The following is a 27,609-nucleotide window of genomic DNA, read 5'->3' on the forward strand; positions in this document are numbered from 1 at the left end:
CTGAGCTCTAGTCCCAGCCCTTAGTCCATCTCATTCTTTACATTCTTTAAAGATTTGTTTTTTATGTGCACAGGTATATCTGTGTGTAGTCATGTGCACACAAGGGTGCAGGTGCCCAGAGTTCAGAAGAGGGGTTTAGAGCCTCTGGAGTGGCCGTTTCTGGTGGTTAACATGGGTGCCTGACATGGGTGCTGGGAACTGAATTCACGCCTTCTTAACTGCTGAGCCGTCTATGCAGCTCCACCTTTTCTTTTTTCTTTTAAAGATTTATTTATTTTATGTGAATACACTGTATCTGTATTCAGACATCAGAAGAGGGCCTGGGATCCCTTTACAGATGGTTGTGAGCCACCATGTGGTTGCTGGGAATTGAACTCAGGACCTCTGGAAGAGCAGTCAGTGCTCTTAGCTGCTGAGCTTCCATTTTTCCATTTCTCCAGCCCATGCCTCCATTTTTTAAAAAACTAATGTTCAAAGAGTTTTCACACATGTATATGCACACATCCCTCCTTGACTGTCTGCCAGCAATGCCTCAGACCTGGTGCCCTCACTATAATTATTTAGCTACCTGCTCTTTACTCTTTCTTGTCTACTCTAAAACATCTTCTATAATTAGTTTCTCAAAATTAAAAGAATTTCTAAATATAAAATTCAGTAGCATTTGACCAACTCTGCTCCTGTATTACCTTGTAACGTCCAGGACCTGACGACGTCACCTCAGTCTCTGAGATGACTCCACCCTCTCAGCTTGTACAGTAGTGCTTACTCATACTTTTTACTTGGTACTAATCAAGTACTAATTAAGTTGGAACAACAGTTCTAGCTTAATAGAAGGCAGTTGTGCTCATCTCTACAGCACCAATGCTAAATAATGTTATGTTTTCTCTATTCTCACTACTTCAAAATTTCTTTAAAATGAAGGTTATGGTTAAAGACCTGATAGAGATGCTGAAGTGGTGGGGATGGCGGCAAACAGCAACCAAAAGAAAAGATGGAAAACTGGAATAAATAACAGAGTTGCGTGGAAAGTGACCTAATAGTGTTTGTGGTTAGAGGGATTTCATTCAAATCCCATCTAGGAATTCCAAGTCTGAATACAAGGCAAAGCCACAGTTCAGAGGTGAGACAGTTCTGTTTATGTATGAAATATGGCTGGCAAGCTCTCTCTGCCCAGGTCACATAGCTTTAGTTAACGCAGCCACAGAGCAAACGGACACAGGCTATACAGAACATCTGTCTTCTGCCATGGCAGCATGGCTCTCAGCTAACACTGTGAGGCTATCCAGAGAGGTGGGCACTCAGAAGCCAGTTCCCTGCAGTCTTCCCTACATTGCATTACCTGATGGACCATGAGCACATTAAGGTGGGACTGTCAAGTAAGGCTGCATGTGCCTCCAGCACCGAGCACTACAGCAGTGGTTGCTGTAAGATTTAACACCAGTGTGATTACAGGCTGTGGAGGCTGAACTAGTACCATCTGAATCCAGTACCAATCGTGTAGGATCCAATCGTAATGCCTTAGTCATATGAGCCTAGATAAGTTATTGCATGGTGATTTCCTTACCTGTACATGGGACTAATAAAATAATTTACTCCTACAGTGACTAGGAAGACCTAGGTAAGTTAAACATAGAAAGTGATTAAAGCAAAGTTTAGAACAAAGAAATCACTAAATGTTTATTATTCTGTAATATAAATTGGCAGCTAAAAAGCATCAAGAGTATATATAAAATATTTAGAACCGTGAAAGATGAAAGGGTGACTGAAAACATGCTGTGTGAAGAAGGACCAGGAATAGGTTACAAGAAAAGGAAACTTCAAAATATTAAGAGGTATATTATATATTCAGAGCACAGTTAGATTTAGGTAACTGAATACAAGTTCATTTTAAATCTCCTATTTTGATATAACTTAGGCGAACAGAAAGCAAAAGTATGAAGATACCATGTACGTTAGGTTCCTATAAACTTTTGAAACAACTTCTTCGTTTGCCTTCTCATCTCTGAGCTCTTAAGACACTGCCATGGCTACACCACCACAGGCTGGGTGTGGTGGGCCTGCCTGCACTCCTGTTCTCTGGAGGCTGAGGCAGGAAGACTGCTGTGAGTCAGGGTCTGTCTGGCTACATAATCAGATTCTACCTCAAAATATAAAACTAAAAAGTAAACCACTGTGATAAACCAGGAAAGGGTCTGTTAACAACCAGCCAAAACTACGCCTACCAACCAGGCATTCCCACCCCTGTAGCTAAGAACCCACGGCCTTGTGCAGCAGAGAAGAACCCTGGCCACACTCCCTTCCCGTCAGCAGACTCCACTTACCAGCACTGTGTCAACTGTGAAATGTCTTAGCACAGCCTATTAAAAGTGCCTTATTTTTTTCATTTTACTAAAAATAAATAAAAATGGAGTAAGGTTTTGAGAGGAGCAAACACTTACTGGATAATGAGGTCGCAAATGAAAAGCATGAGGTGAGAGAATCGCTACAGCAAAGAAACGAAGAAACACAAAGCTGCTCACGGCAGAGTACTGAACATGAGGGTTATCTGCAGGGATAAAATGGGGACATGTCATGCAAAACCACGAATTAAACCAAGGATGACAAAGCAAAAAAAAAAAAAATCATGTAAACTATGGAGGAAAGGAAAATAACTTGTAAAAATTGAGTTGTGAAATGATACTGACTGTGGCTAAACTAAGAGAAAAAATGCTGTAACTTAAAATAACAAATGAAAAGCAAAGTTGCTGTTTTTAAAGAAACCTTTTTAATTTGAAAAATAGCTTCTTGTTATAAAAGATTCTTGAAATTATAAGAATATAACTATATTAAAGCACTTTCTAGCACTACCTATTGGCAACACTGAATACCAAAAAATAGCTCTCAGTTTTTTATTTTTGTTTCAAATTTATCCTAAAAATCTTCATGGTATGTAAGGCTATATTATAGTTAGTCTTGATTATCTAGTTCATTGGATGAAAACTGCGGACGAGACCAGCCAGCCACCATTTAGAGTATTTCTGTAAGAATGTTTCCAGAGATGACTGGACCATGGTCTAATCGATGTTTACTACATGATGGATTCTAACTGCAATAAACTGTGTATCAGGTGGTGGAGCTGTGGAAGGTGGAGGCTTATTAGAGGAAGCAGAGTATTTTGGCCCTGGCTCATCCCTCCTTCTCTCTCCCTGCCTCCTCACTGCCACGAGACAAGCAGCCTCCTCCGCTACAAGATGCTGGCACAGTATTTTGCCTTGCCTTCGGCCTGACTAAAGCAATGGATCCAGTGGGTGTTGGACCAAAGCTTCTGAAACTATGAACTGTTTTTCTCACGTACTTGTCACAAAAAGAAAACCAACAACTTAAAGACTAAAAGCAATTAGGCAGAGACATTACTTTCAAAGCTACCAATATTGCACATAAAACTGCAGTGAACTGCGGCTACTGATACACCGATCACTCGTCAGGACTTGTTTCAGACTGGAACCAACAACTAACCCAACAACCAGCTGCTGGAGAAGTGGGTGGTGAGGGAGAGAATCTCCGACTTGACTTGAGTTTAGCTCTTACACTCACTCAGCAGAACAAGCTGTCCATCCTTGACTGCTTGCCCTCCTGTCAGGGCAGTGGGACTGCAGGGAGTAAGAACACCTGAGGCCTCAGTTTCATCAGCCAGTCAATGGGTAATGGCTTAAACAGTGTTGGGAGTAAAAAATAAGACAGACTAGCAGGCAGGCAATGTGGCTATAATCTAGCTCACTATTTGAAAACAGAATCTAATTGCCACTTCATCTTTATGTATGCAAATTCACGTCTGCCCCCTCTATTGATTATGAAGATTAGATATATTTGTTTAAAGCTAAATGTTTTCTCTTTATTTTAATTACCCAAGAGACCAAAGCCTGAATTCATGCAGAAGTTAGTATTGGGTAAATTAAATAGAGGGACAGATAAATGCAAACATGATGAAATAAAAAAATCTTTTTGGATGGCTAAGAAAGTTAATTTACAGTTTTACACAGATAGAGAAACCTGAGTATTCCTAAGTGTCTGCCTTGTCTGTGCCTCCCGGTCATGGGCAGATCTGCAGTGCGCTTTGGCTCATTATAATGTTATTTACGGAACAGAAATGAGCTGAAATTTGTGTGGTTCCAAGTACTAACAAGGAGTAGTATTTCATAACTTTACAAAGTCTTTCCAAGCAAAATCTTAACATAGCTAATTTTGCAAAACTGAAGCACAATGATTCTTAAAAAATCCTATGTATGTTGGGACAAGTATTTGTAAAGACAAAGATTATTTCTAAAAAAAAAAATCTCACCACAGACATCTTAGTATTCTTAAGCTGTCAAATTTAATCAATTGTATAAAACTAATGATTACTACTGTTTGAAAATATACAACTGCTAAAAACAGGTGGTACACAAAGGTGTTCCTGTTTATTCCACACCTGTTAATTATATGATACATAAAAAGGTTTACTTACATATTACAAAAAAATTTTACAGATAAAACTTTTTCTTCTTAAAAACCAATGATTTTGATTTGCTCTTTATAGAGATAGTTGCCATTATATTGAAATAAAGTGAATTGCATGTTTTGAGATTATAGGAAAAATAAATCATTAAGTCTCACAAAGAAGCTAGCATCACTTTGAAAAACTTAGATTTTACCTATGCACAAATATTTCATACAAACCAAATGAACAGCATGGAGAAAAAATAGAAAAATAGAAAATGTGATAAAGTGTAACAAGGCACTTACTAGGAAATCTCTTAGCAGCCATCTGTCTCAGAGAATAAAAAATATCACACATCACAGTGGGACAGCTCACACTCGATCCTACGATCGCACTGAATACTTTGTCCACATAGTAGTACAGATTCTCCTGCAGGTTTTAACAAAGTAAATGCTAAGATTTTGATTGTCACACATCTTCAATATTTTCTTAAAAAAATGATGGGTATGAGATTTATTAGAGGACGAGTAGCTGGTCTCCTGAAGTGCTGCTTCTAGTCCCACCTCAGTTAAAGGCCGATCAACATTCGGGCTTAATTTATTAAGTTAAATTCAGACTTTCTAGACAAATGAATGAGTAATTTTCACAAGAAGCACAGTTAACAAGACAATACACAAGGAAACCAGGGGATAATTCATAATAGGCAGCATTAGTACACAGTGACAGTCATACACTGCAGTGAAAACCTGTGACCCCCCCAACACAATTACAGAGTTCTCAGAGGCAACTAAAATCATTACGTCACTTAGTCTAACGAGTCTGACCTGAAAGGAACAGTCAGATGGAGATTACACTAGAATAAATTGTAAGACCCTACTCTTCTTGCTAGTTAATTTTACAGTGTTAGATGGCATAATGCAGGCTAAGGGAGAACTGCCATTAAGAGCTGCTCAGCTGCAACCCTGGGTACTGCACTACTGACCGGCTGGGCAATGGGGCACTACTGTTTTGGGGATAAAACAAGTACTTCCTGATTTGGATCTGATGCCTGTTTTACAGGAGAGAACCCAGTCAAAAACTCACAGTTGGGAGTAAGAGTAGTGTGTAGTGTGGAGGCTCCTCTGCTGATTTGCTAAATGGATCTGCCTATCAAATGGCCCGTAGATTAGTGATGCTGTTGGATTTGGTCAGAGAAACTTCTTTTTTGCAGTGGGTGGCAGCCACTGCAGAGGCTCACAGTGCTGGGAATAAGTGACTGTTGAGTGCTTAGTCCTAAAAGGACCATCTGTAACGCCTCCCTCAAGGTTCAGAAACATCACTGAAGAGTGGACAGAAGAATCTAGGAGAAAAGAGGGACTGATCCCAACGGGTTTTTTTCTGCACCACATGGCCACTGCACTCTTGAATTCTCAGTAGCTATGATCACCAGAAGAAGACTTATAGAAAATCGGATCCACAGACAGTATATCACAGAGTGGGGAGGAACTTCTAAGTCCCTACTTGTCCTTGAGAATTGACAGGTAACCAGTGGTTGCTGGGAGAGGGAGAAACACTTTCTGTGGTATAACTATTGGTAAGTTACCTATGCTACTCTAACTAACCTCTCACTTCTTGTCCCTAAGTAAACTTACTAGGATACACATGAGTGTGCGCACACCCACACCACGATGGTGTGGGAAAGCATAAGGGCCAATGGTTAAACAAAAAAGTAAAAGGAATAAGAAAGCAGGAAGCTAGAGAGGCTCAGCAGCCAAGAGCACACATTCTTAATGGAAACACTCAGGTTCTCAGCACCCACATCAGGACGCTCACCTCTGCTGCAACTACAGCTCAAAGGAATCCAAAGCCTCTGGATCCTTTCACCTGTTCTTTCACGTGCACGCAGCCACAATTATAAAATCAAAGAGCTGGGCAGTGGAGCACCACTCAGCATTTGGGAAGCAGAGGCAGGTGGATCTCTGTGAGCGCACGGCCATCCTGATCTATACAGTGAGCTCTAGGACAGCCAGAGCTAGACAGAGAAACCCTGTCTTGAAAAATAAACAAGTTAGGAAGAAAGAAGAGTCACAGGAGAGGACTGTCTGGGAAGAGGAAATAAATCAAAAGGACAAAAAAGACAAGAAAGGATAAAGGGTTAACATGATCAGACACCTTGTACACATGTATGAAAATCATAACGTAATCAACTGTAATTAATACATGCTAACAAAAGATTAGCTTCTGGAGAACCTGAGTTCAGTTCCCAGCACCCACATCTGCCTGTAACCTCAGCTCCTGAAGCTCAATGTCCTGTTCAGGCCTCTGCTGGCACCCGCATTCATTTGCGCACATCCATATACAAACCTCCAAACACATAGATAGAATTACAAAGTCTAAATTAAAAATTTTAAGAATAAAAATAAGCTGAAATCAGTACTATGAAATGCTCTAGAAAGTAAAGGCCAATGTAAAGAGTAAATAGCACTGAGCCCAGACACATGGCATTATAAAGTTTAAGAGGATGTGTTGCAGGGTAGATGGTTGAGAGCATTTATGTACTTGCAGAGGACCTGGGTTTGAGTTTAACACCCACATGACGGTTTACGACCACCTATAACTCTATTCCCATGCCCTCTTCTGACTTCCACAGGTACCAGGCACACATATGCACACTTACATGCAGGCAAACACTCATACATATAAAATAAAATAAACCATTTATGTGAGACAGGTGTAATATTAAGATCAAAAACTAATGTAGGGGCTGGAGAGATGGTTCAGTGGTTAAAAGCACTGACTGCTCTTCCAGAGGTCCTGAGTTCAATTCCCAGCAACCACATGGTGGTTCACAACCATCTGTAAAGGGATCCCATTGCCCTCTTCTGGTGTGTCTGAAGACAGCGACAGTGTAGTCACATACATGAAATGAATAAATAAATCTTAAAAAAGTTAATGTAGTTATGAACCACATTACATAACCATACCTTATTACTCTCCACATTATCTCCCTCTTTCAACTTAACAGGATCTATTTCACAGGATTTCGAGGACTCACATATCTGGAATATACAAGAATTTTTTAGCTACTCTTCTTTCTTAGGCGATTTAACAACATGAAAACAATTCTTCTTCTGATATTATAAAACAAAACTAACAAAGTTTAAAGCCCCCACCTGAAGATAATACAGTATAGACAATTCTCCAAAAAACTGTATCAAACCCTCATGAAGTAAAGACACAGCAAGCAGTGATGTAGGTCAGTGAGCCTGCTGACTAAAGTCCACAGAGGGCAGAGCGATCTACTAAGGAGGTGTGTACACCTGTTCTTCCAGCAGCCCACAGGCGGACAGAGCCCTCAAGCAGCACATCACTTCTTGAAAGAGAAGCTCTACAGCAGTGGCTCTCAGCCGTCCTGATGCTGAGACCCTTTAATACAGTTCCTCACATTGTGGTGAGCCCCAAGCTTTAGGTTATTTTCATTGTTACTTCATGACTATTATTTTGCTATTGTTACAAATCATAATGTAAAGATCTAATATGCAGAGAGCATCAGTGACTCCTGGGAAAGGGTTTTTGAGATGCACAAGTTGAGACGGGCTGCTCTAGCTGGTCACAGACTCTGGTGACGAGGTTTATTCTGTACCTCATCCAGAACAGGCTTCAGTGTGACTTTCAGGTAGTGCCCTCCCACTATCTTCATCATCTCAGTCAGACACTGGGTAGCCAGGGAGTTTCCTCTAAATATTGCGTTGGCATCTCTGAAATAGCAACAGAAAGAGACAAAAATCATTTACAGCAAAAGGAAGAAAAGTTTTGAAACAGTAACATATTTGACTTTGATCATATACACAATTTTAGTAACTTTTACTAACAGGAATGTTTGCTGCCATTTCATAACATTTTATGAAAATGTTAAAAGTCCTTTTAAAAAACTATGTTTATGGGGTTGGGGATTTGGCTCAGTGGTAGAGCGCTTGCCTAGCAACCGCAAGGCCCTGGGTTTGGTCCCCAGCTCCGAAAAAAAGAAAAAAAAAACAAAAAACAAAAAAAACTATGTTTATGAACTTAAAAACTGTAGTGTGAGTATGTGTGCATAAAATGATGGTGCTGTCTTGCTATGATGGGAATGCAAAGGCATCTGGCTGCTCTTTATTATAATGTATATAATATATATAATTATATATGTGTGCCTCTGTGTGCACTGTGTAAAGAGCTGTTACTGTGACATGTGAATCACTGCATCCAGCAGCAAAGATCAGTAACAGTAACAACGGAAGCCACAGCACTGAATTATACACATTCCTGCACTAACTGGTTCTTACAGTTGGATTCTGTTTGGTATCTCTAAGAACTGTCTTTTGTTATTGACTAAGCAGTTCTTTTTAACCTAGTGTATAGTAAACTTGGTTAACACAAAGGAACTGAGAATATAAAAACCACCTGGCAAATCGAAGTTTAAACATTTAGTGAAATACAGTTCTTACTGAGTATCCTTCAAGTCCAGTTCAGCCACCACAGTGATAAAGGGAACAAGCTTATTGTGATGCAGCAACAGTCGTACGAGGGGCAAAACGGCATCCTTCTGATCTTGACATATTTCACCCAAAATATAAGCAGCTGAGGCAGATACTGGCTAGGATGAAGAAGCAAGCACAGCATCAGGGCAACTGGTTGCAAGCTTAGTCACTAACTTGTGGATGTAATTTAAACACACTCATTATTATAACTGATACATAAAATAGTATTTAGTTTTCTAAATTATAACAGAGATAAAATTTGAAGCACACATCAGTATTCAGGATCAGAGAAATAAAATACACAGCACTTTGTAAGAGCTGACTCTGTGAAATCTTTTCTTATCATTTACAAAATTAGTTCAGCCTTTTCACTTAAGATTTTTTAAAGTAGTTCCCAGAGCTGACCACAGGGCTCCTTCAACATGTGGACTGATGAAGCTTCTCTTTGGGGGGGTTGAAACCTTGAAGCTTTGTGGGTTCCTATATACCAATCCAGAATAAATCACAAAACACTTGGGGGAAAAAAGATTTTCGAAGTACCTGAACATCTGGTGATTTTAGCAGCAAAGCTTTCAAGGGTCCGTAGTACTCTGATGGGAGCACGTAGTCCTCTGTGTAACACAGAGTTAGCAGGAGGGATCCCAGGTCATCGGGTTTAGACGACTTGTTTCCATTGTCTCTTGGTTGTAGCAAGTACCTAAAGTGAAAGGACAGCTGACTCCATCCATGTGATGGTGCTGAGGTAACAGGCACGTGGGCTAAGTAAGCAGGTGAGCCGCTGAAGACTACACCAGACGGGCCTGGTCGCAGCTCAGCGGGTGAAGGGTACTCTCAGCATGTCCAGTCTTCAGCACGTCCACACAATGAGTGCAAGCACACAGCAATTGTTACTGGTGAGGATGGGACCTGGACTAGGGCAGCCTGAATCTAGAGTATAAAGTGTTAACCACTAGCAAGAGCCAAGGCCTAGCTAGTGCTCCATTTATTGTTAGGGAGAAGTACAAGCACAGCACAGGTGGAGTGTGGTCCTGTGTGCAACTAAAGCAGGAGCATTAAGACTCCTAGGCCGCACAGAAACCCAAGGTCAATAAAACAACAGAAACAAATGAAAAACATACACCTGCATTTGCCTGTGAATACGGAAAGTGCGCCCAGGAACTAGAGAACAGAGGCTAGCTCGGAAACAGGGCCTAGTTGAGTAGCACTGGAGAAGGAGGCAGGGTTCTCTGTTAAATCTTTTTACCTAGGAATGGTGTAATTCCTATTTAAAAAAATAAAGTAACATTCTATTATCCACACATGGCAAAGTGAAAATTAGCCAGTATCAACACAAAAAAGACAATGCTAACATCTGATCTAATTATCACAAAAAAGAAAAGAAAATCAATGTTAAGGAGGTTAAGTCACTCAGAAAAGAAGGGGGCTGGCAAGATGGTTCAGTGGGGAAAAGCACTTGCTGAATGTCAGAACACGGTCCAAGGGAAATTCTGAGTGCTTGTGAGAAAATGACAAGAGTCTTGTGATCTCAGTTTCTTCAAAAACACAGACTTGTTCTTGGGATGAGTTTTCAGGCTCCTCCCAGGTGTGGCAGATGAGCATGAGTTTGAGCTTACTTTGATTGTTCATCACAGCTGGCTATTGTTACCTGTTTACCTGCCTCTATGGAGAAGCATAGTTTTTGGCACATGCAGCTTGTCCTTGTGACTGATTGTACACTTTACTCATGAGACTCTTCTTAGCCCTCAGAGTATCGACGTCTGATGCTCTGAATGCAGGTGGCCACCGTGAGACTTTAGTCTGTCTCACTCTCCCAGGTTCCACCACCGAGAACCAACTCGAGAGGTAACCAGCTGACATCTTTAGTTCAAGACCCAGAAGTCAAGTGGTGGAAACAGAGCAACAATTCCTACAGGCATTTACATGCTGCACACACAAGGGCCACACATAAAAGTAAGTAAGTGTAACAAAAAAAGTTTTAGAAAGCAAGGGGAAAGGGCTTGAGTCATATAATCTGCAAATCAAGTTAAATAGGACTAGGGCTCGAGAGATGATGGAGCCTGAAGAGTACTTGCTGCTTCTGCACAGGGCCCGCACGATGGCTCACGACTATCTGCAACTTTGGGGGCAGGGTATCTGACATGTCTGATGACCTCCACCAGCACCAGGTATACATGTGGTGCACAAACATACATGCAGCAAAACACTCATATACATAATATAAAACAGAAATCTTAAAAAATTAAAGCTATCAAAAACCAGTTTTTAGACATCCAGTATAACAGGCAAATATTAATGGAAATTATTGAAAAAAGAAAACAGAAAAACATGAAACAATATTATTGCCTACACATGACCCTTTACAATATCAAAATTAGAAATAATTAAGCCAGAATGGAAATGAGTTTTTGTGCAGTTATCTTTAATACCACTAGAGGATGCTACAGCTCTATTAAGTGATAAAGGAGACCAAGATCTTGAATTAAAATGGCATTAACATTTTTATATTTCATACACTGTACATTAATACATATAGATTTTGTTACATAAATTTTAGCATTTATGATTCTAACAGGCTACTTTAAATTATAATATTCGTATTATATACAAATGGTATATAATGGCCCCATGGTTGGGATCATATAAAGGACTTGGGTTCAGTTCTTAGCAACTCCAGCTCCAGAGGATTCAACGACTCTGACCTCAAAGACACCAGCACTCAAGAACACATAAAATATTTATACCATTGACATAAGAAATTGAAATAAAATTATTTATTGTCTGTTAATATTCCCTTAGTTGGCCAAGGTAGAATGTTTTGTCAAATTTAAGCCTATGGAAAGACAGTGTCCCTGAAAAACACGCTGTGGGGCAGATCTGAAGCTCATTTTTGTGGGTCCTGGGAGACATAACAACTCATTTTTCTCTTCTGTACTAAAGGATATGGAATATTATTCTCAAGACTTAAAAACTGCATTCAGGAATTTTCATGGAGATGGCAGAGAGCATGGCATGGGGCAGGGGAGGCAAATGTTAATACATTTTTTCTCAATGATCAAGTAATTTTTCTCCTCTCTGGATACACTTAGAAATTATAACACACAAAATGTCTTCACAGAGACCAACACATTCTTCTAATTGCATTAGAAGAGTTAAAAAAATAAAATTTGAAAAGGAGTCTAAAATGTAGTCTATATAAGGGAAGCTACGGGCTCGCATAATCCAACTGAGGACAGTCTGGTGGCAGGCTCCTTTAAAGGCGAATAAAGCCAAAAGGAAACATCTGTGCCAGCTGTAGTGATGCACAACTTAAATCTCGGCACTCAGAAGGCAAAGGCAGTCTGGTCTTCACAGCAAGATCTAGGCCAGCCAAGGTTACATAGGGAGACTCTGGGAAACCAAAACAAGAAAAATCCAACCCCTAAACATTTAACACCAACTCCTCTTCTAGGCAGCTGAGTCCTAACGAATGGTTCTTATGACTAACACTCCTGTGTGTGCAGACCACATTATTTAAATCCATTTACTCCGCAATAGACATTTCGTTATTAAAAGGCCCATCTGTAACTGGAGGTCATTTTATCATGTGAAGTAAGGCACAGAAAGTCAAAGGCCACAAGTTCTTACTCATTTGTGAAAATTAAGTTGACCCACATAAAAACAAAATGGACTATAGGTTGCTGGAGGAAGGAGGGGAGAAGGGGCAGAGAAAGTATTATTATTAGAATGGGTTCTAAATGCAGCTGTAGAAGTAGCCACTTTCCTGTTTGTAATCCAACAGGTTGACTACGGTCTATAAAAATTCATGTTACACTCCAGCATAGTAATTCTCCAGGATCCAACACACAGATGGAAATGCTGACTATGCTGACTTGATCATTACACAATATACACGTGACACTATTACTATTTAATAAGCAAGCATAAATATTACATTTCATTTTAAAAAGTGATCTTTAAAGGGAAGTGGCAGAGGTTAGAGAAATGGTTCAGTTGATGAAGTGCTTGCTATGTAGAGCATGAGGATCGGAATTTGGGTTCCCAGCACCCATGTGAGAGCTGGGTTTAGTGATGTGCACATCTGTAAGCCTTGCACTGGGCAGGGAAAGACAGGTAGATTCCCTGGAGCTCACTGCCCAGCCAGCTTGGCTAATCAAAAACTGAGCGTTACTGATGAACATATCCAGTGTCAAGCTCTATTCTCTACATGCACATGTGTGTATATATACCTACATGTTCACATACCAATGTGAACAAATATCAAAAACCAAGAAAGCATGTTTCTACATCCTCAGTTGAAATATCAATCTAGGAAGAAACACAGGCCAAGACACATGGAGAGACAGAAAACACTACTTTTTAAGGGCTATAGCAGACAAAAAGTTTCACATCAAAATAAGTATGAATTTAATGTTAAAACATGAAGGTTATTTAACATCAATTTAGTATCACTATGAGAGCCATGAAAAGGCCAAAAGAGCCCCCAGAGCTCCTCGACAGTCAATCAGTTCCCCTACACTCATCCAGCTATCTGCATTGAGTGTGTGATGACAGAAACAATGCCCCACACAGCTGAGTCTCCTCAGTAAGTCCTCTGCTTTCCACCCACAGTTCTTGTGACCAAAGAGCAACCAAACTGCAGATGATGACGTGTGATCAAGCATCTCATAAGCGGTTCATTCCAAGTCTTAATGTTTCTCATTTCTTAGATTTAAGACTTTATTTGTTGTGTGTGTGTGTGTGTGTGTGTGTGTGTGTGTGTGTGTGTGTGTGTGACCATGCATAGGTGCCCAACAAGATCAAAGTAAGCAGTGAATCTCTCAAACCTAAAGTTAAAACCTCTTCTCTCTCTCTCTCTCTCTCTCTCTCTCTCTCTCTCTCTCTCTCTCTCTCTCTCCTCCTCCTCCCTCCCCCTCCTTCCTGTTTTGCTGAGTGGTCTGAGGTAGGTGTTGGGATCTGAAACCCAGTCTGAATAGAGCAGAGAGGCCAGCCACCTCTACAGCCCCAAGATTTTATTCTAAAATAATATTTAATATAAATACTTAATATAAAAATACAACTATTAAAGCACTTATTTTTCCTCTAATAACAAATTCATAACCAAATTAATATCAGTAACTTTTGACTTATTTATTTCCAGCAAGCATACATCTATATTCTTTATTAAAGAAAATTAAATTTGGTTAATTAGAGTATTTGTCTTCTTACCAGGCTTGATGAGAGGAATCATTTCTTAACACATTGACAGGAACCTTAATCTCTCCCAGGAAAACATCTTGAACTAGGTTTTCATTATTCCACAAGTCAATCCTGAAAATTGAAAACCCAGCTTTAGTTTTTGCAAATCACTCTGAGTAGTTTCAAGTGATTTTGATTTGTACTATAGCATTAATTTATAGCATTACATGCTTTTATAAGAGATGTTAGCATCATCATATAATGCATTAGCTAGACTCTGAAAGCAAGGTTACTACAGTAACTTTTATCGAAATACCACAATTTAAATTCTAAATTGCATCTTTATTAACTAATTTTGGGGGAGGATGCATGCCACTGTGCACATGTGGAGGTCAGAGGACAATTTACAGAATTTGGTACTTTCCTTCCTTTGTGTGTGTCTGAGGAATAGGTCGGGTACATTGGTTTTGTAGGTGCCTTTACCAGTTAAGTCAAATCCCTGGCTGAATTCTAAAAAGTAGAAAAGGAGAAACTTACGATTTTTAGTTTGAAAGTCTAGGGTGTTTTCTTTTTCTTTTTTTTTAAATTTGTAACATTAGGACAAAAGGGTTATTTACTGAATTGAGAAAACAAAAGAAGACTACAGTTTCTCTTCTGATGATAAATTAATTAATATGTAAAGATCAGAGATTTAGAAAAATAATGCCTGACACTGTAAACACATGATTAATATGCCTTTTAGACAACACGCTGTTAACACCACACCTACACATGCATTTGCAAAAGTTTCCTGTCCAAAACAGCACAGATGTTTAAGACCTAGGGAGTATCAAACGTCAAACACATGCGCCTGTGCAGTTATCTCCTTACCTCACTGAAATTTCTGATAGTCAGCAGGTATGTTAAGAAGAATAAAAAAATTATTTCTAAATTGGATTAAATATAATTGGTTTCCAATTCATTATACAATAATCCAGATAGTTAAGGAGCAATTAAATTAGAAAAAATGAATAGAACAGCTGAAATTAGGTGGTCTTTGCTCACACAAGACAAATACTTTGGTATTTCTGAAAAGAATCAGATTTTGAAAAGATAAGTGGATTAAGTTAGATGCTTGTTCATCTAAGTTTCATCAATCAACTTGCTATAAAGAGTTCTATCAAGGTTTACGTTGAAAAAGCCATTCTCTAGTAAGACAGCAAGGCCCCGACCTGATCTCCAGCTTCTCAATGTCTTCCTCCTCCACCTGGAACTGGGACTTCCTGGTGTAACTGCTGGATCTGGTTACCTAAAAATGAAGTATTTTAGTAAAAACAATTTAAAATATCTTTTCCCTTTATGAGTTAAAAATGACCATTCCCAAAATATTCAATTACTACAAATATAAAAGGAGTCAAGTGTGAAAGCAATTTCCAAAGCGTGGGAAGTGTACCCACTATGCATCAGAAGTAATTTCCAAAGCATGGGAAGTGCACCCACTGTGCATCAGAAGTAATTTCCAAAGCATGGGAAGTGCACCCACTGTGCATCAGAAGTAATTTCCAAAGCATGGGAAGTGTACCCACTGTGCATCAGAAGTAAGCACGGCTGGCATAGACCCAAGGCCTCCAGGCCTCTTTGCCCCCACACCGTCAGCTCTGCTTAGAGCCACATCTGGTTCCCTGGTTTACAGGACTCTGCACATGTCACACCCTATATTCTTCCCAGCTTTCACAAAGTACACACCTACTCATATTTCCTTCTCACGTTTTTTTACTGAAAATTATCAAGGCCACTGGGCAGGAACTTCCTCAACTGCCACCAAGCTAAGCTTCCACTTCCCTTCCTCCCTCAGGCCTTCTGAAGAGGTGATGATTCTAAGGGTACGTCCCCAAGCCTGTTCCTTCTATCACAGATTTAAGAAGCACATGCTCTAAGTGTTTGGTCTACAGCGGTCCTTATTAGTCTGATTATTTCTTTCTTTTTTTTTTAATATTTATTTATTTATGTATGTGAGTACACTGTAGCTGTCTTCAGACACACCAGAAGAGGGCATCAGACCCATTACAGATGGTTGTGAGCCACCATGTGGTTGCTGGGAATTGAACTCAGGACCTCTGGAAGAGCAATCGGTGCTCTTAACCGCTGAGCCATCTCTCCAGCCCTGATTATTTCTTTCTAGTCTAAGAAAAAGTTTCCCCTTAAATCACAGTCCTCCTGTCTCCTTTTCAGACAACCACCTAAAAACGAATTCTCATTCATCCCAGGATGGGTCCTTCCTTAGCATCTTCTCAGGACAGTAACCACTTTATCTCTGGCTTGAGCACCCTTCTAAAATCTCTCTTCATCACCAAATCAGTGGTCAACTTGTACTTTTCAGCCCTCCCCTCCCCCTCCCCCTCAGAACCCTTTTGCCCTTGGTTTACCTGAGGACTAGCCTGCCACCTCTTCCTGCTCTCTTTTCTTCCTTGGAATTTTCACAAGTGGTTCTCCAAGGTTGTTTTATTTTGTTCTAAAGGTAACTGAAAGCCACACTGTGTTGCCGGTGACTCGTCAGAATGTTGCTTTGAGGGAGGCAGGGCTAGAAGCTACAGTACAAACTCAAGCAGCATGCTTGAAGCCCATGTTAGGAAGCACCAGAGCTGCTCTGGTTTTCTCTGCTGCATCTTTCACTCTGTTGGCTCTCCTGCTCTGTAACAAACTTGGTATTGTGATCCATAGCTATCACCTACCATGTTTCAGTCATGAACTGTCCTGTTAGCAAATCATATTTGTTTTCTGAGATAAGGTGGCCTGGCACTGGCCTTGAAACTCTGATCTTTCTGCCCACACCTCTCAAGGACTGGGGTTACAGGCCTGCACCACATCTAATGCTTGCTGGAGGATTTTTACAGGGATCCATGGATGCTTTGATTTTTTCCCCTTTTTCTCCCATGACCAGTTACCTCGACTTCTGCCCACCTCTCAGCTTTCTCTGAACACTGAAAACACAAGTCTCTAGGCACCTGCTAACAGATCAAGTTACTTCTTTCTAGTTCAAGAATATTCAATGGCTAAAACCAAATGGCCAGGCACTGGAAAGTCTCATTTACCAGTTTATTCCATCTTTTTACTTTTTTCTGGTTACTTTCTTACCAAACTCAGTTAAATCTTTACTTGATGTTCTTTGGGTATAACTTTCAGTTTTTCTGTCCTTGTGCCCCAAGTGTTCTGTCTCTGTAACTATCTCTGTTCTCATTGACAAACTCTTTCTTTGGATTGTTTTGACCCTGAGCTTAAGCAGTATGTGCTGTGTGTTACATCTGTGTGTGCACCTGTGCGAGTGCTTTCTCATGCCTTGCTCTGGTTTACAGCTGTGTGTGCACCTGTGCGCGTGCTTTCTCATGCCTTGCTCTGGTTTACAGCTGTGTATGCACCTGTGCGTGTACTTTCTCATGCCTTGCTCTGGTTTTACTGAACACACCTGTCTTTATAACCAGTCTAACAAAGGGCTAGATGAATAAACACTTTAAGGCCTGATAGGTAAACTGGTAAGGCAAGCAGTCCGGACCTCGACTTTCAAAAAGTTAACTGCTTGTTACATGTTCTTCCCGAGCACAGTGAGTTCCAGCCCACCTGAGGTGTGAACTATGTGCAGGGAGTGGGCAGCAGCTTTTAAAACTGCCATCTTCTTCATAGTCTCATGGTTAGACATAAGAGCCATTAATAAATGTAGAAAACACCTGCACCAAGTCCTCCGCCAGGAAAGGAAGTCTCTTGACTGACTCAGTAGGTTTCCTTGTCCTTTCCTGCTCCTGCCCCCACATATGGTTTCTATGTCACCTTTGGCATTTTCTTCAACCCAAGCTCCTTTTTATCAAAGAACCACAATCAGGCAGGAGTGGGGATCTTTTGTGCCCTCTCCAAAACAGAAAAAAACCCAAAACCTTCAAGATGCAATTACCCACTTTTACAAACTGTTCTCACATGTTAATATCAATTGCAACCTGTTGTTATTACAATCTTAGATATTTTGATTTTCAGATTTTTCTATAGTCTTTGATTAATATGGAAAAGGACTAAACACTTAAAAGAATGCCAAAGCACTTTATTTGGGGCAATTTCAAAGCAGTTGAAGCTGCAAACTTGGTGGTCTAGTGGTTAGGACTCATTCAGGGCAGCTGGAGATCTTCATGAACAAGCTACATCACAGAGGAAATTAGATCATGGAGAGCTTAATGGTAAAAGCTCTAATCACAAGGTGTCTCAGACTCTCGAAGCAGTCTCATACCTGGCATGTTTGCTACTGTTCCTCCTTATAAAATTACGCTTCCACAGGGTATGGAAGGCAGGCTTTACATTTAATTGATCATTAATGTCAACTGGGAAAAGATCTCAGACCTTCTGAGTGGTAATATTTAAATTTCTCTAGGTTTTCAAACCGGCTGCTCGGAAGAGTCACTATGTGCCTGGAAAGTGTGGCGAGGCTCTGAAGGTAGTATGACGAAGAAGGTGACTACAGGGTGGGGCTCTGGCCCTCCCCAGTTCCAAACCAACAGCACACCATGCCTGACATCATGGTTCTACTGTTTTCTGGACAGAGATTACCACCGCACTAACTGGTCAATCATTACTATGGCTGTGGTTTACAAAAGTAAATCAACTAGAATTACATATCGAACATTAGCATTTATATAATATGAGAAATTACCTCAAAGTAGAAGACTTCATTGAACTGTGGATTGCTTGTTTTCTTCTTTACTTTTGTCTTCTTTTGGTCATTCCTGTTCCAATGTGGTAGAGTTTTACCTTGTAGAACTTAACAGTACACAATTATAAAACAAGCTATTCCAACTAGGATGCCTGACCTCTGTCTATGTGTTAGATGACTGAGAGACGACAATAACTTACATACTATGCAAGGGGAAAGCCAAGGGATGTAAGCCTCACAGACTTGAATCTGATGAATATCCACACACAGGTTATAATGTATCTATACATGCCAAGGTTGGGTTATTGTCTCCATGGCTGTGAGAAGCTAATTCCAAACTATGTTTGACATTTTAAAACACATCCGATTACACAAGCAGAAGTGGTGAAAAGGAAGGCACTGAGACTCACAAAGAGCCTTTACTGATGTTGGAACACCTAAGAAACATGAAAAGTAACTGTGAACTCAGTTTACTTCTGGGGCTGCAGCCAGGACAGTAACTTACAAAAAAAACAAGAAAAAAAGCCTGTTACTTCTCAAGTGAATGTGCAAATTGAAAGGCAGTTATAAAGAAATGTACAGGGAGCCTTGTGTCTTTAGCTAGACTCAATGTGAATGTCGTGTGCAACTGTAGCATAACTGCAAAGTCAACTGCGATCAAAAACAAGCTTCGGGCTGGAGAATGGCTCAGTGGTTAAGAACACTGGCTGCTCTTCTTAAGGATCCTGATTCAATTCCCAGGATCCCCATGGCAGCTCACGACTGTCTATGACTCCAGTTCCAGAAGATCGGCACTCTTACACACACACAAGCAGGAAGAACACCAATGCACACAAAGTCAGCACAAATAAATCATGAAAAAAATAGTTTCTGTCGAACGTTACTTTAAAATTCCATTAAAGAATTCGTAATAAAACAGAAATCTTTAAACAGAAAACAAGCCTCTTGAGGTTGGAATATATCTCACTGGTAGAGTAACTGCTTAGCGTCAAGTCTGGTTCAATCACGGAACTACAAAAAAGGTTTACTCCAAACAAGCGGCTCCTCTAGGCTGACTTGTTTCCCATCTCATTTCTCTGTGAGACTTGCAGGGTGGCCAGAATTGGTGACCCTCTACGTCTGCCACCCAGGGACAGGGCTTATCTTTATGCTCCCAATATCCAGCGAGGCTGAACATTTTTAACATGATGGGAAAAGCCCTTTGAGAGCATTTAATGCCGTATGAATTTTTGCTCATATTTAAAACCAATCTGCAATAATAGCATATGAGTATTTCAGCTCCAAGGTATCAGGTGCTTTAACACACAAGAACGCACACTTTTAAACACTTCATGACTATAAAAAGAGAACAGAACTCTAGGTGATAGAGGGGAGTCAGGTGGTAAGGCTAAGGGATAACAAATTTTCTGTCTTTGTTCCTTGATTCGAACAGCTTCAAGTTGCAGATAAACTCCAGACTAGACAGTCTTTTTTTTTTTTTTGGTTCTTTTTTTTTTTTTCGGAGCTGAGAACCGAACCCAGGGCCTTGCGCTTCCTAGGCAAGCGCTCTACCACTGAGCTAAATCCCCAACCCCAGACTAGACAGTCTTGTAAAGAAACTACAATGGAATTATTTAATATAGATTCTGCAAAGTGTTACTGGTTTTTCCGTAAATTATAGACCAATTATTCAACATCATTCATACTTCATCATAGTCTGGGACCTCATTAGTTCTTCCAGAGCTTGGAATGCTCTTCATAAAGCACAGAGAACCATGAACAGAAAAGGCAGTCCTCAGTTCTAAGCGGCTTTCCAGATACTGGTATGGAAACTGCTTTGCTATTTTGAGTTGACATTCACTAAAATGTGCTTTTTTTACTTGTATAAAATTGAGGGTATTTGAAAGTAAGACTACTACTGAGTAAAGGCAGCCAAGTGCATATGATTTGGGTTTTTTTGTTTTTTTTTGTTTTTTGTCTTAGACCCTGGATGGTCTGTAACATGTTATGTAGACTAAGGTGGCCTTGGATTCACAGAGATCCACCTGCCTCTGCCTCCTAAGTGCTAAGGCATGCATCCCCACACCTGGCCCAGGAATATATTTTAAAGTACATTTTTACAACGGTATAAGATTGGTGTTTTCCCGAAGTTTAATAAACACATAGCAGATTTAACATGACAACCAGTGTCTTTCTGTGAAAATAGAATTCAGTTGTTTACCAAATGTACTCTAGAACTTACTAAAAATTCCTTTAAAGCATTATTTTATGTCACAGTTACTCAGCACTTGATCTAAAAACCTTACATTTCCAATTCTTTTTTTAAAAGATTTATTATGTATACAGTGTTCTGCCTGATTATATACTCGCATGTAAGAGGGCACCAGATCTCATTATAGTGGTGTGAGCCACCATGTGGGTGCTGGGAATTGAACTCAGGACCTCTGGAAGAGCAGTCAGTGCTCTCAACTTCTGAGCCACCTCTCCAGCCCTACATTTCCAATTCTTGAATCCAACTGTAAACTTGTAAACCCAGTAACAATCCAATGAACAGTACCTGGAAGGGCCCACGAGGGAAACTGTTGCGTAAGGATCACAGCTTTGTCCATTGATGAGAGGCAACCCGTGGCATGCCTTGATGCTAAGGTAGAATAAAACAGATTTTAAAATATTAGAGTTAACATCCTAACATATTATCTCCACCCTCTCCCCCTTTGCCTTCTCACGGACTGGGGACAGACCCTGGTTTCATATACACAGGGCGAGTGCTCTGCAACTGAGAAGCTGTACTCGCAAACCTAACACACAATCTTTACATAGAAATCCATACATTCGATAACGTAGATGTGCGGTAGAGTTTGAGCCCCTCTCGTGCACGAGGCACATGTCCTGCTTTCCAGTGTCTGCAATAAAGATGCCACACCCACCCCAGCAGCCAAGTCCTCCAATTCCAAGAACCCTCGAGTCTTCTGTGACGTGGACATCGGCAGGGAGCAAGTTGGACGAATTGTTTTAGAATTGTTTGCAGATATTGTTACTAAAACTGCAGAAAATTTTCATGCATTGTGTACAGGAGAAAAGGGCACTGGATCGATAGCTGGGAAACCTCTGCATTTTAAAGGATGTCCTTTCCACTGAATTATTAAGAAATTTATGATTCAGGGTGGAGACTTCTCAAATCAGAATGGGACAGGTGGAGAAAGTATTTACGGTGAAAAGTTTGAAGATGAGAATTTTCATTGTAAGCATGATCGGGAGGGTTTGCTGAGCATGGCAAATGCATGAAATGGTTCTCAGTTCTTTATCGCAAAAGTTCCAACTCCTCATGTGGATGGGAAACGTGTAGTATTTGGTCAAGTAATGAAAGGGCTAGGTGTGGCGAGGATGCTTGAAAATGGAGAAGTGAATGGTGAAGAACCTGCCAAACTGTGTGTTATTGCAGAATGTGGAGAACTGAAGGAAGGGGATGACTGGGGAAGATTCCCCAAAGGTGGCTCTGGGGACTGTCATCCAGATTTCCCTGAGGATGCAGACATGGACTTAAAGGATACAGATAAAATCTTATTAATATCTGAAGACTTAAGAAACACTGGAAGACAGGAAACATTGGAAATACCTTTTTCAAGTCTCAGAACTGGGAGATGGCTATTAAAAGTATGTGAAGGTGTTAAGGTACGTGGATATAGTTCAAAGGCTGTTATTGAGAAAGCAGATCTATCCAGACTGCAGCCTAGAGCCTTAAGTTGTGTGCTGAATATTGGTGCTTGTGAACTGAAGACATCAAATTGGCAGGGGGCAGCTGACAGTTGTTTGGAGGCTCTTGAAATGGACCTCTCAAATACCAAAGCGCTATCCCGAAGAGCGCAAGGCTGGCAAGGACTGAAAGAGTATGACCCAGCAGTGGCTGGTCTCAAGAAGGCGCAGGAGATAAAGCTATCCGGGCAGAATTGCTTAAAGTCAAACAAATGATAAAGGCACAGAAAGATAAAGAGAAGACAGTGTATGCAAAAATGTTTGCTTAATAAGGATTAAGTTTTCCTTAACTATTATACATTGATTATATAAAGGACAATGTATATTACCATCTACATGATCCCTGATGTGCTTCCCTTGATCTTTGTCACTGTTTACATAGCAGTGCTGACATCGGTTCCTTCTTAATAAAGTGTTAAAAAAATTACAAAAAAAAAAAAAAAAAAAAAGAAAAAAAAACCCATATATTCAAAAGACCTTAACATTGTTTACCATTTTTGTAGTTCCAATATATCATTGACTCCAAATGATGTATTTACTTATTTACATGATTACTTCCCAAAGAGAACTACCAGAAATGACAATTGGTACTCAAACTAGCATAATACAGTTCTTCTGGGAAATGCTCAAGGTACATTTAGTGGTTTGATAATACATCAAAACTGCTGTGGCTTCTAAAACGGAAAAGAAAGTGGTGTAGCCTTACATGAGAAACTACAAACCAGGCCAGCTCCATGGTACCATATCCTCTGCTAAAGCATGAATGACACACGAGGAAATGGTTGTGGTTTTACTTAAAATCTGATTCATAAATATAGGGCAAGCCTCACATCATTCTCTAGTCTTTCACGCTGGTTCTCAACAACAGTTCCTCCATCATTCGGTATAAAACGTTCTACCCTACAAAAGCTAAGGCCATCCAGTCTACTTTATGGATTACAGTTGTATTTATAGAAAGCAAAGAGCACAACCGAATGATCTGATTCTCAAAGTTCCTCAGCAATTATTACTAGGTTAGTGGTTTAATGTCTAAGCCTCATTTCCTGCTCCCTCACAGAAGCTCATGAATGTGAAGTGTTTTGTTTTTGTTTCTACCCCTACTGAGCAACATCCTCGATTTAGCTCTGAGGCTCACTCATGGGTAAACTGCAAATGGTGCATTGCCAAGTAAAGAGAAAACTGAAAATAAGACTCATTTCTACTAAACTGGGCATCAAAAATAATATTCAAAAAGTTCTGAAAGTAGCCAAAAAAGTAAAGGCCAAAGAAATATTTTGGGGTTTGTATTTTCCCATTAATGGTATTATTTTGGGGTTTGTATTCTCCCATTAATGGTATTACTCATCGACTGCCATTCTTCTGTGGCTGGGTGGGCCTCTTGCTAGCTCTGATGTATGCTGTTCTGATCTGTGCGACAAAGCTTAAAAGCAAGTTATAAACAGAATGAACTGTTAACTGCTACCTAACAACTGAAGTGCATCACAGGAACACAAAGTACTTAGTGACGTCACGTCCAGTGCAGACAATGAATAAATGTGAAAAGAAAAGCCACCAAAACAGAAGCAGAAATGACAGAAAATAACTGTAGACAAGGACACTGAAAATTTTTGCTTCACACAGCATAGACACAGAAAACCTTAAAATATAAAGGTCTAGAGATGGAAACTGTAAGGTCTTCTATAAAAGCACAGGTACACTGAAGTATCTGCTAAGACTATGAGAGGAGCTGAGCCAACATGAGCATGAAATGTGTAAAAGTTTAGATGTACAGAAGTGGCACTGTTACATGACCTACAGTGGATATATGAGACTGGGCCTTCAACAGGTTGAATATACAAGGTACAGACAATTTAAAGTATTTTAATTGCAGACTTTGAAACAGTTGTAAAAATAACACACAGTTTCTATAAACCCTAACATTGAATATTAACATTCTGCGTAGCCAAGGTAACCAAGGTGAAGCTACTGAAATCAAGAAACTAACACTAATGTTACTAATGCTAATTAATCTACAGATGTCACTCAAATTTTGCCAAACTCCAGGATGCAGAAGGACCCCACACTGTACTCAGCTGACATATCCTCTTAGTCTCTGACCCTGTGACAATTGCTTTCATATTACTTAATCTGAATTCGTCTGATACTTGTTTTTGACCAAATTGGGATCAGATGCCTTTTTTTTCTTACATTATGGATATTTTATCAAAATAAAAATAATTTAAATAAATCAGACAGATGTCTAGATTCTATTTCCAAAGAGGTTCTATATAATTTTTTGTTTTGCTTTTTAAATTATTTTATTTGCATTCCAAATGTTACCCCCTTCCCAGTTCCCCCTTCTCAGAGTTCTTCACCCCATTCTCCCTCCCTATTGCCTCTGAGAAGGTACTCCCCAAGTACCCCACTCCACTCACACACCCACCCCCGCACACCTCCCTCCCCCAGCATCCCCCTTCCTTGGGGCATCAGTCTGGTAATCCCTACAGGGATTAGGCACATCCTCTCTCACTGAAGCCAGACGAGGTAGTCCTCTGCTGTGTGTGTGTGTGTGTGTGTGTGTGTGTGTGTGTGTGTGTGTGTGTGTGTGTGTGTGTGTGTGTGTGTGTGTGGGGGCACAGACCAGCCTATGTACACTCTTTGGTTGGTGGTTCAGTCTCTGGGAGCTCTGGGAGGTCTGGGTTAGTTGGTACTGTTATATTTCCTATGGGGTTGCCATCCCCTTCATCTCCTTCAATCCTTCCCCTAATTCTTCAATTGGGGTCCCCAACCTCAGTCCAATGTTGGCTGTTAAGTATCTGTCTCAGTCAGCTGCTGGTAGAATATCTCAGAGGACAGTCATGCTAGGCTTCTGTCTGCAAGCACAGCATAGCATCAGAAAAGTGTCAGGGTTTGGTGCCTGTCCATGGAATGAATCCCAAGTTGGTCAGTTGCTGGATGGCCTTTCATTCATTCTCTGCATCATTTTTGTCCCTGCATTTCCTTTAGACAGGAACGATTCTGGGTCAAGAATTTTGAAGATGAGTGGGTGGCCCCATCCCTCCACTGGGGGCCATGTGTATCTACTGGAGGTGAACTGTTCAATTAGATAGCTCAGTGTTCTTTTCTGTACTTAGTACCAACAGGCACTGGATATGCTACTGTGAAGTATTATCTATGAAATAACTTTATGGGGAGATTCTTTGAGATTATGCAAATATGTGATCATACTTAGGCTATCATACTTAATACTCTTAGACACCTCTCATCCTATTATAGTCTATCTATTTATTTCTATGAATGTTTATATGCATGTATGTACACCACCTACATATCTGACACCAGTGAAGGTCAGAAGAGGGTATGAGGTCCTCTTGGAAATGAAGTTGTGAGCCACCCACCATGTAGATGCTAGAACAGAACCTAGGTCCTTTGAAAGAGTATCAAGTGGTCTTAACCACGATGCCATCTTTTCAGATCTCTAGTTATATTTTAATTATATGCTTTTATTTTTAATTATATTATTGTTTTGCCTGCATATATGTCTATGAGAATGTCAGATCTTGAAGTCACAGATAATTGTGAACTGCCATGTAGGTGCTAGGATTTGAACTCAGGTCCTCTGGAAGAGCAGAGTCAATGAAGGCCCTTAACCATTGAGCCATCTCTCCAGTTCTCATATATGCTTTTATTTCTGACATGTAATTGTACATACCTATAAATACAGTGTCACAGACCCATATATATGTATATATATATAATGTATCACAATCAGATCAGAGAAATTAGCATATCTAATATCTAAACATAATTTCTTTGAGAAATGTTCGAAATTCTCTCTACTAGCTGTGCTGAAATACCCAGTTGTCACTCATAATCATCATACTGTGCTGTAAATTATTAGAAATTATTCCTCCTACCCACAGCTCTGTATCCATTAACAATCCTCCTTCCACCAATCCTCCCCTACATCTTCCCGAGGCTCTGGGAACAACTATTCCGTACCTACTTCCTTGGTAAAAGCTTTCTGAGAGTCTCCATATGGTTGAGAGTGCAGCACTTGTCTCTGCTTGAACCCAGTTACTACTGTGGTATTTGCCACTGCTGATTCAATCTCTGTCGCCCTTCCTAATTTCATTAATTAGAATTATATTATAAGGAAAATTGTTTCTTCCTATGTATCTACACAATTGTGTTTATTTGTAACAGTAGTGGCTCATGAATATTTATTTTTTTGTTCAAGTTTTAGTCCATTATGATTACTAATTTTGAGGCTGTCCTCAAAATTGAAATTGTCCCACAATTGGCCATCTGAAGTTCATCAGACTGATTTCAATGTCTCTCATTCATTTACTTCTATCTCCCCATTATTTTTGAGTATTGCCTTACTTTTGAATTCCTTAAGATATTCTAGCCTCATCATAGGCTTTGCTTATGCTAGTCCTGAATCATCCATTGCTAAAGAGGACTCCAGGCTTCCTGTTTTTCTATTGGAGATATACTAATATTGCAGCCACAAACCATATTTGGCTATTAGGGTAATTTTTTAAAAAATAGTATCAGTCACATAGGCCATATTTCAAGTCTTTAACAGCCACACACGGCCAGTAGGTACTAAACTGTGAGAGAATAAAGTTTTTTTAATCATGTAAGTATCTATTGGTTAACTTTGATATTATATACATTTGTGTAAAATCCTGTGCATAACCACTCCCCAATCTCCTGTATCTTTAAACAAATTGTCTTTCAGAAATCTGCCTCCAAAGGAGAGCCAGAAATAGGGCACCAGCAGAGCAAACCTTCATAAGCTAATGTCTAGTTGCTCCTCCACCAAAAAGCAAAAAGCAGAAAAACAAAAACAAATAAAACCCCAAACAAAACAAAAACCAACCAACCAAATGAAAAACAACTAATGCTATCACTCTACACACACACACACACACACACACACACACACACACACACACACACACACACACACACACGCACACACACACACAGCCAAAGTTTAGATGATGAGAGAGTTTTATTTTGTATGTATATATAGAGAAAAATCAAAACATTCTGAGAAAGAAAACGAGGAGCATTTGTCACCCTAGACATAC

General features: G+C 40.0%; 1 protein-coding gene and 1 pseudogene across 1 annotated transcript in view; one reads left to right on the plus strand and one right to left on the minus strand.

Annotated features, from left to right (window-relative positions):
* Positions 1–27,609, minus strand: part of Rasa2 (RAS p21 protein activator 2) — a 100,089-nt gene that overhangs the window by 26,955 nt on the left and 45,525 nt on the right. Inside the window, exons 6-15 of the mRNA XM_032910008.1 lie at positions 21,333–21,416; positions 18,797–18,869; positions 15,339–15,415; positions 14,158–14,259; positions 9,493–9,649; positions 8,920–9,068; positions 8,079–8,193; positions 7,420–7,494; positions 4,762–4,885; positions 2,439–2,545 (exon numbers count right to left, since the gene is read on the minus strand). Of these exons, the coding sequence (XP_032765899.1) occupies positions 2,439–2,545; positions 4,762–4,885; positions 7,420–7,494; positions 8,079–8,193; positions 8,920–9,068; positions 9,493–9,649; positions 14,158–14,259; positions 15,339–15,415; positions 18,797–18,869; positions 21,333–21,416 (1,063 nt within the window). The remainder of the gene's footprint in view (positions 1–2,438; positions 2,546–4,761; positions 4,886–7,419; positions 7,495–8,078; positions 8,194–8,919; positions 9,069–9,492; positions 9,650–14,157; positions 14,260–15,338; positions 15,416–18,796; positions 18,870–21,332; positions 21,417–27,609) is intronic.
* Positions 21,620–22,797, plus strand: LOC116907158 (annotated as a pseudogene).

The sequence above is a fragment of the Rattus rattus genome, chromosome 8, assembly GCF_011064425.1.
Source record: "Rattus rattus isolate New Zealand chromosome 8, Rrattus_CSIRO_v1, whole genome shotgun sequence".
Lineage (NCBI taxonomy): Eukaryota > Metazoa > Chordata > Mammalia > Rodentia > Muridae > Rattus > Rattus rattus.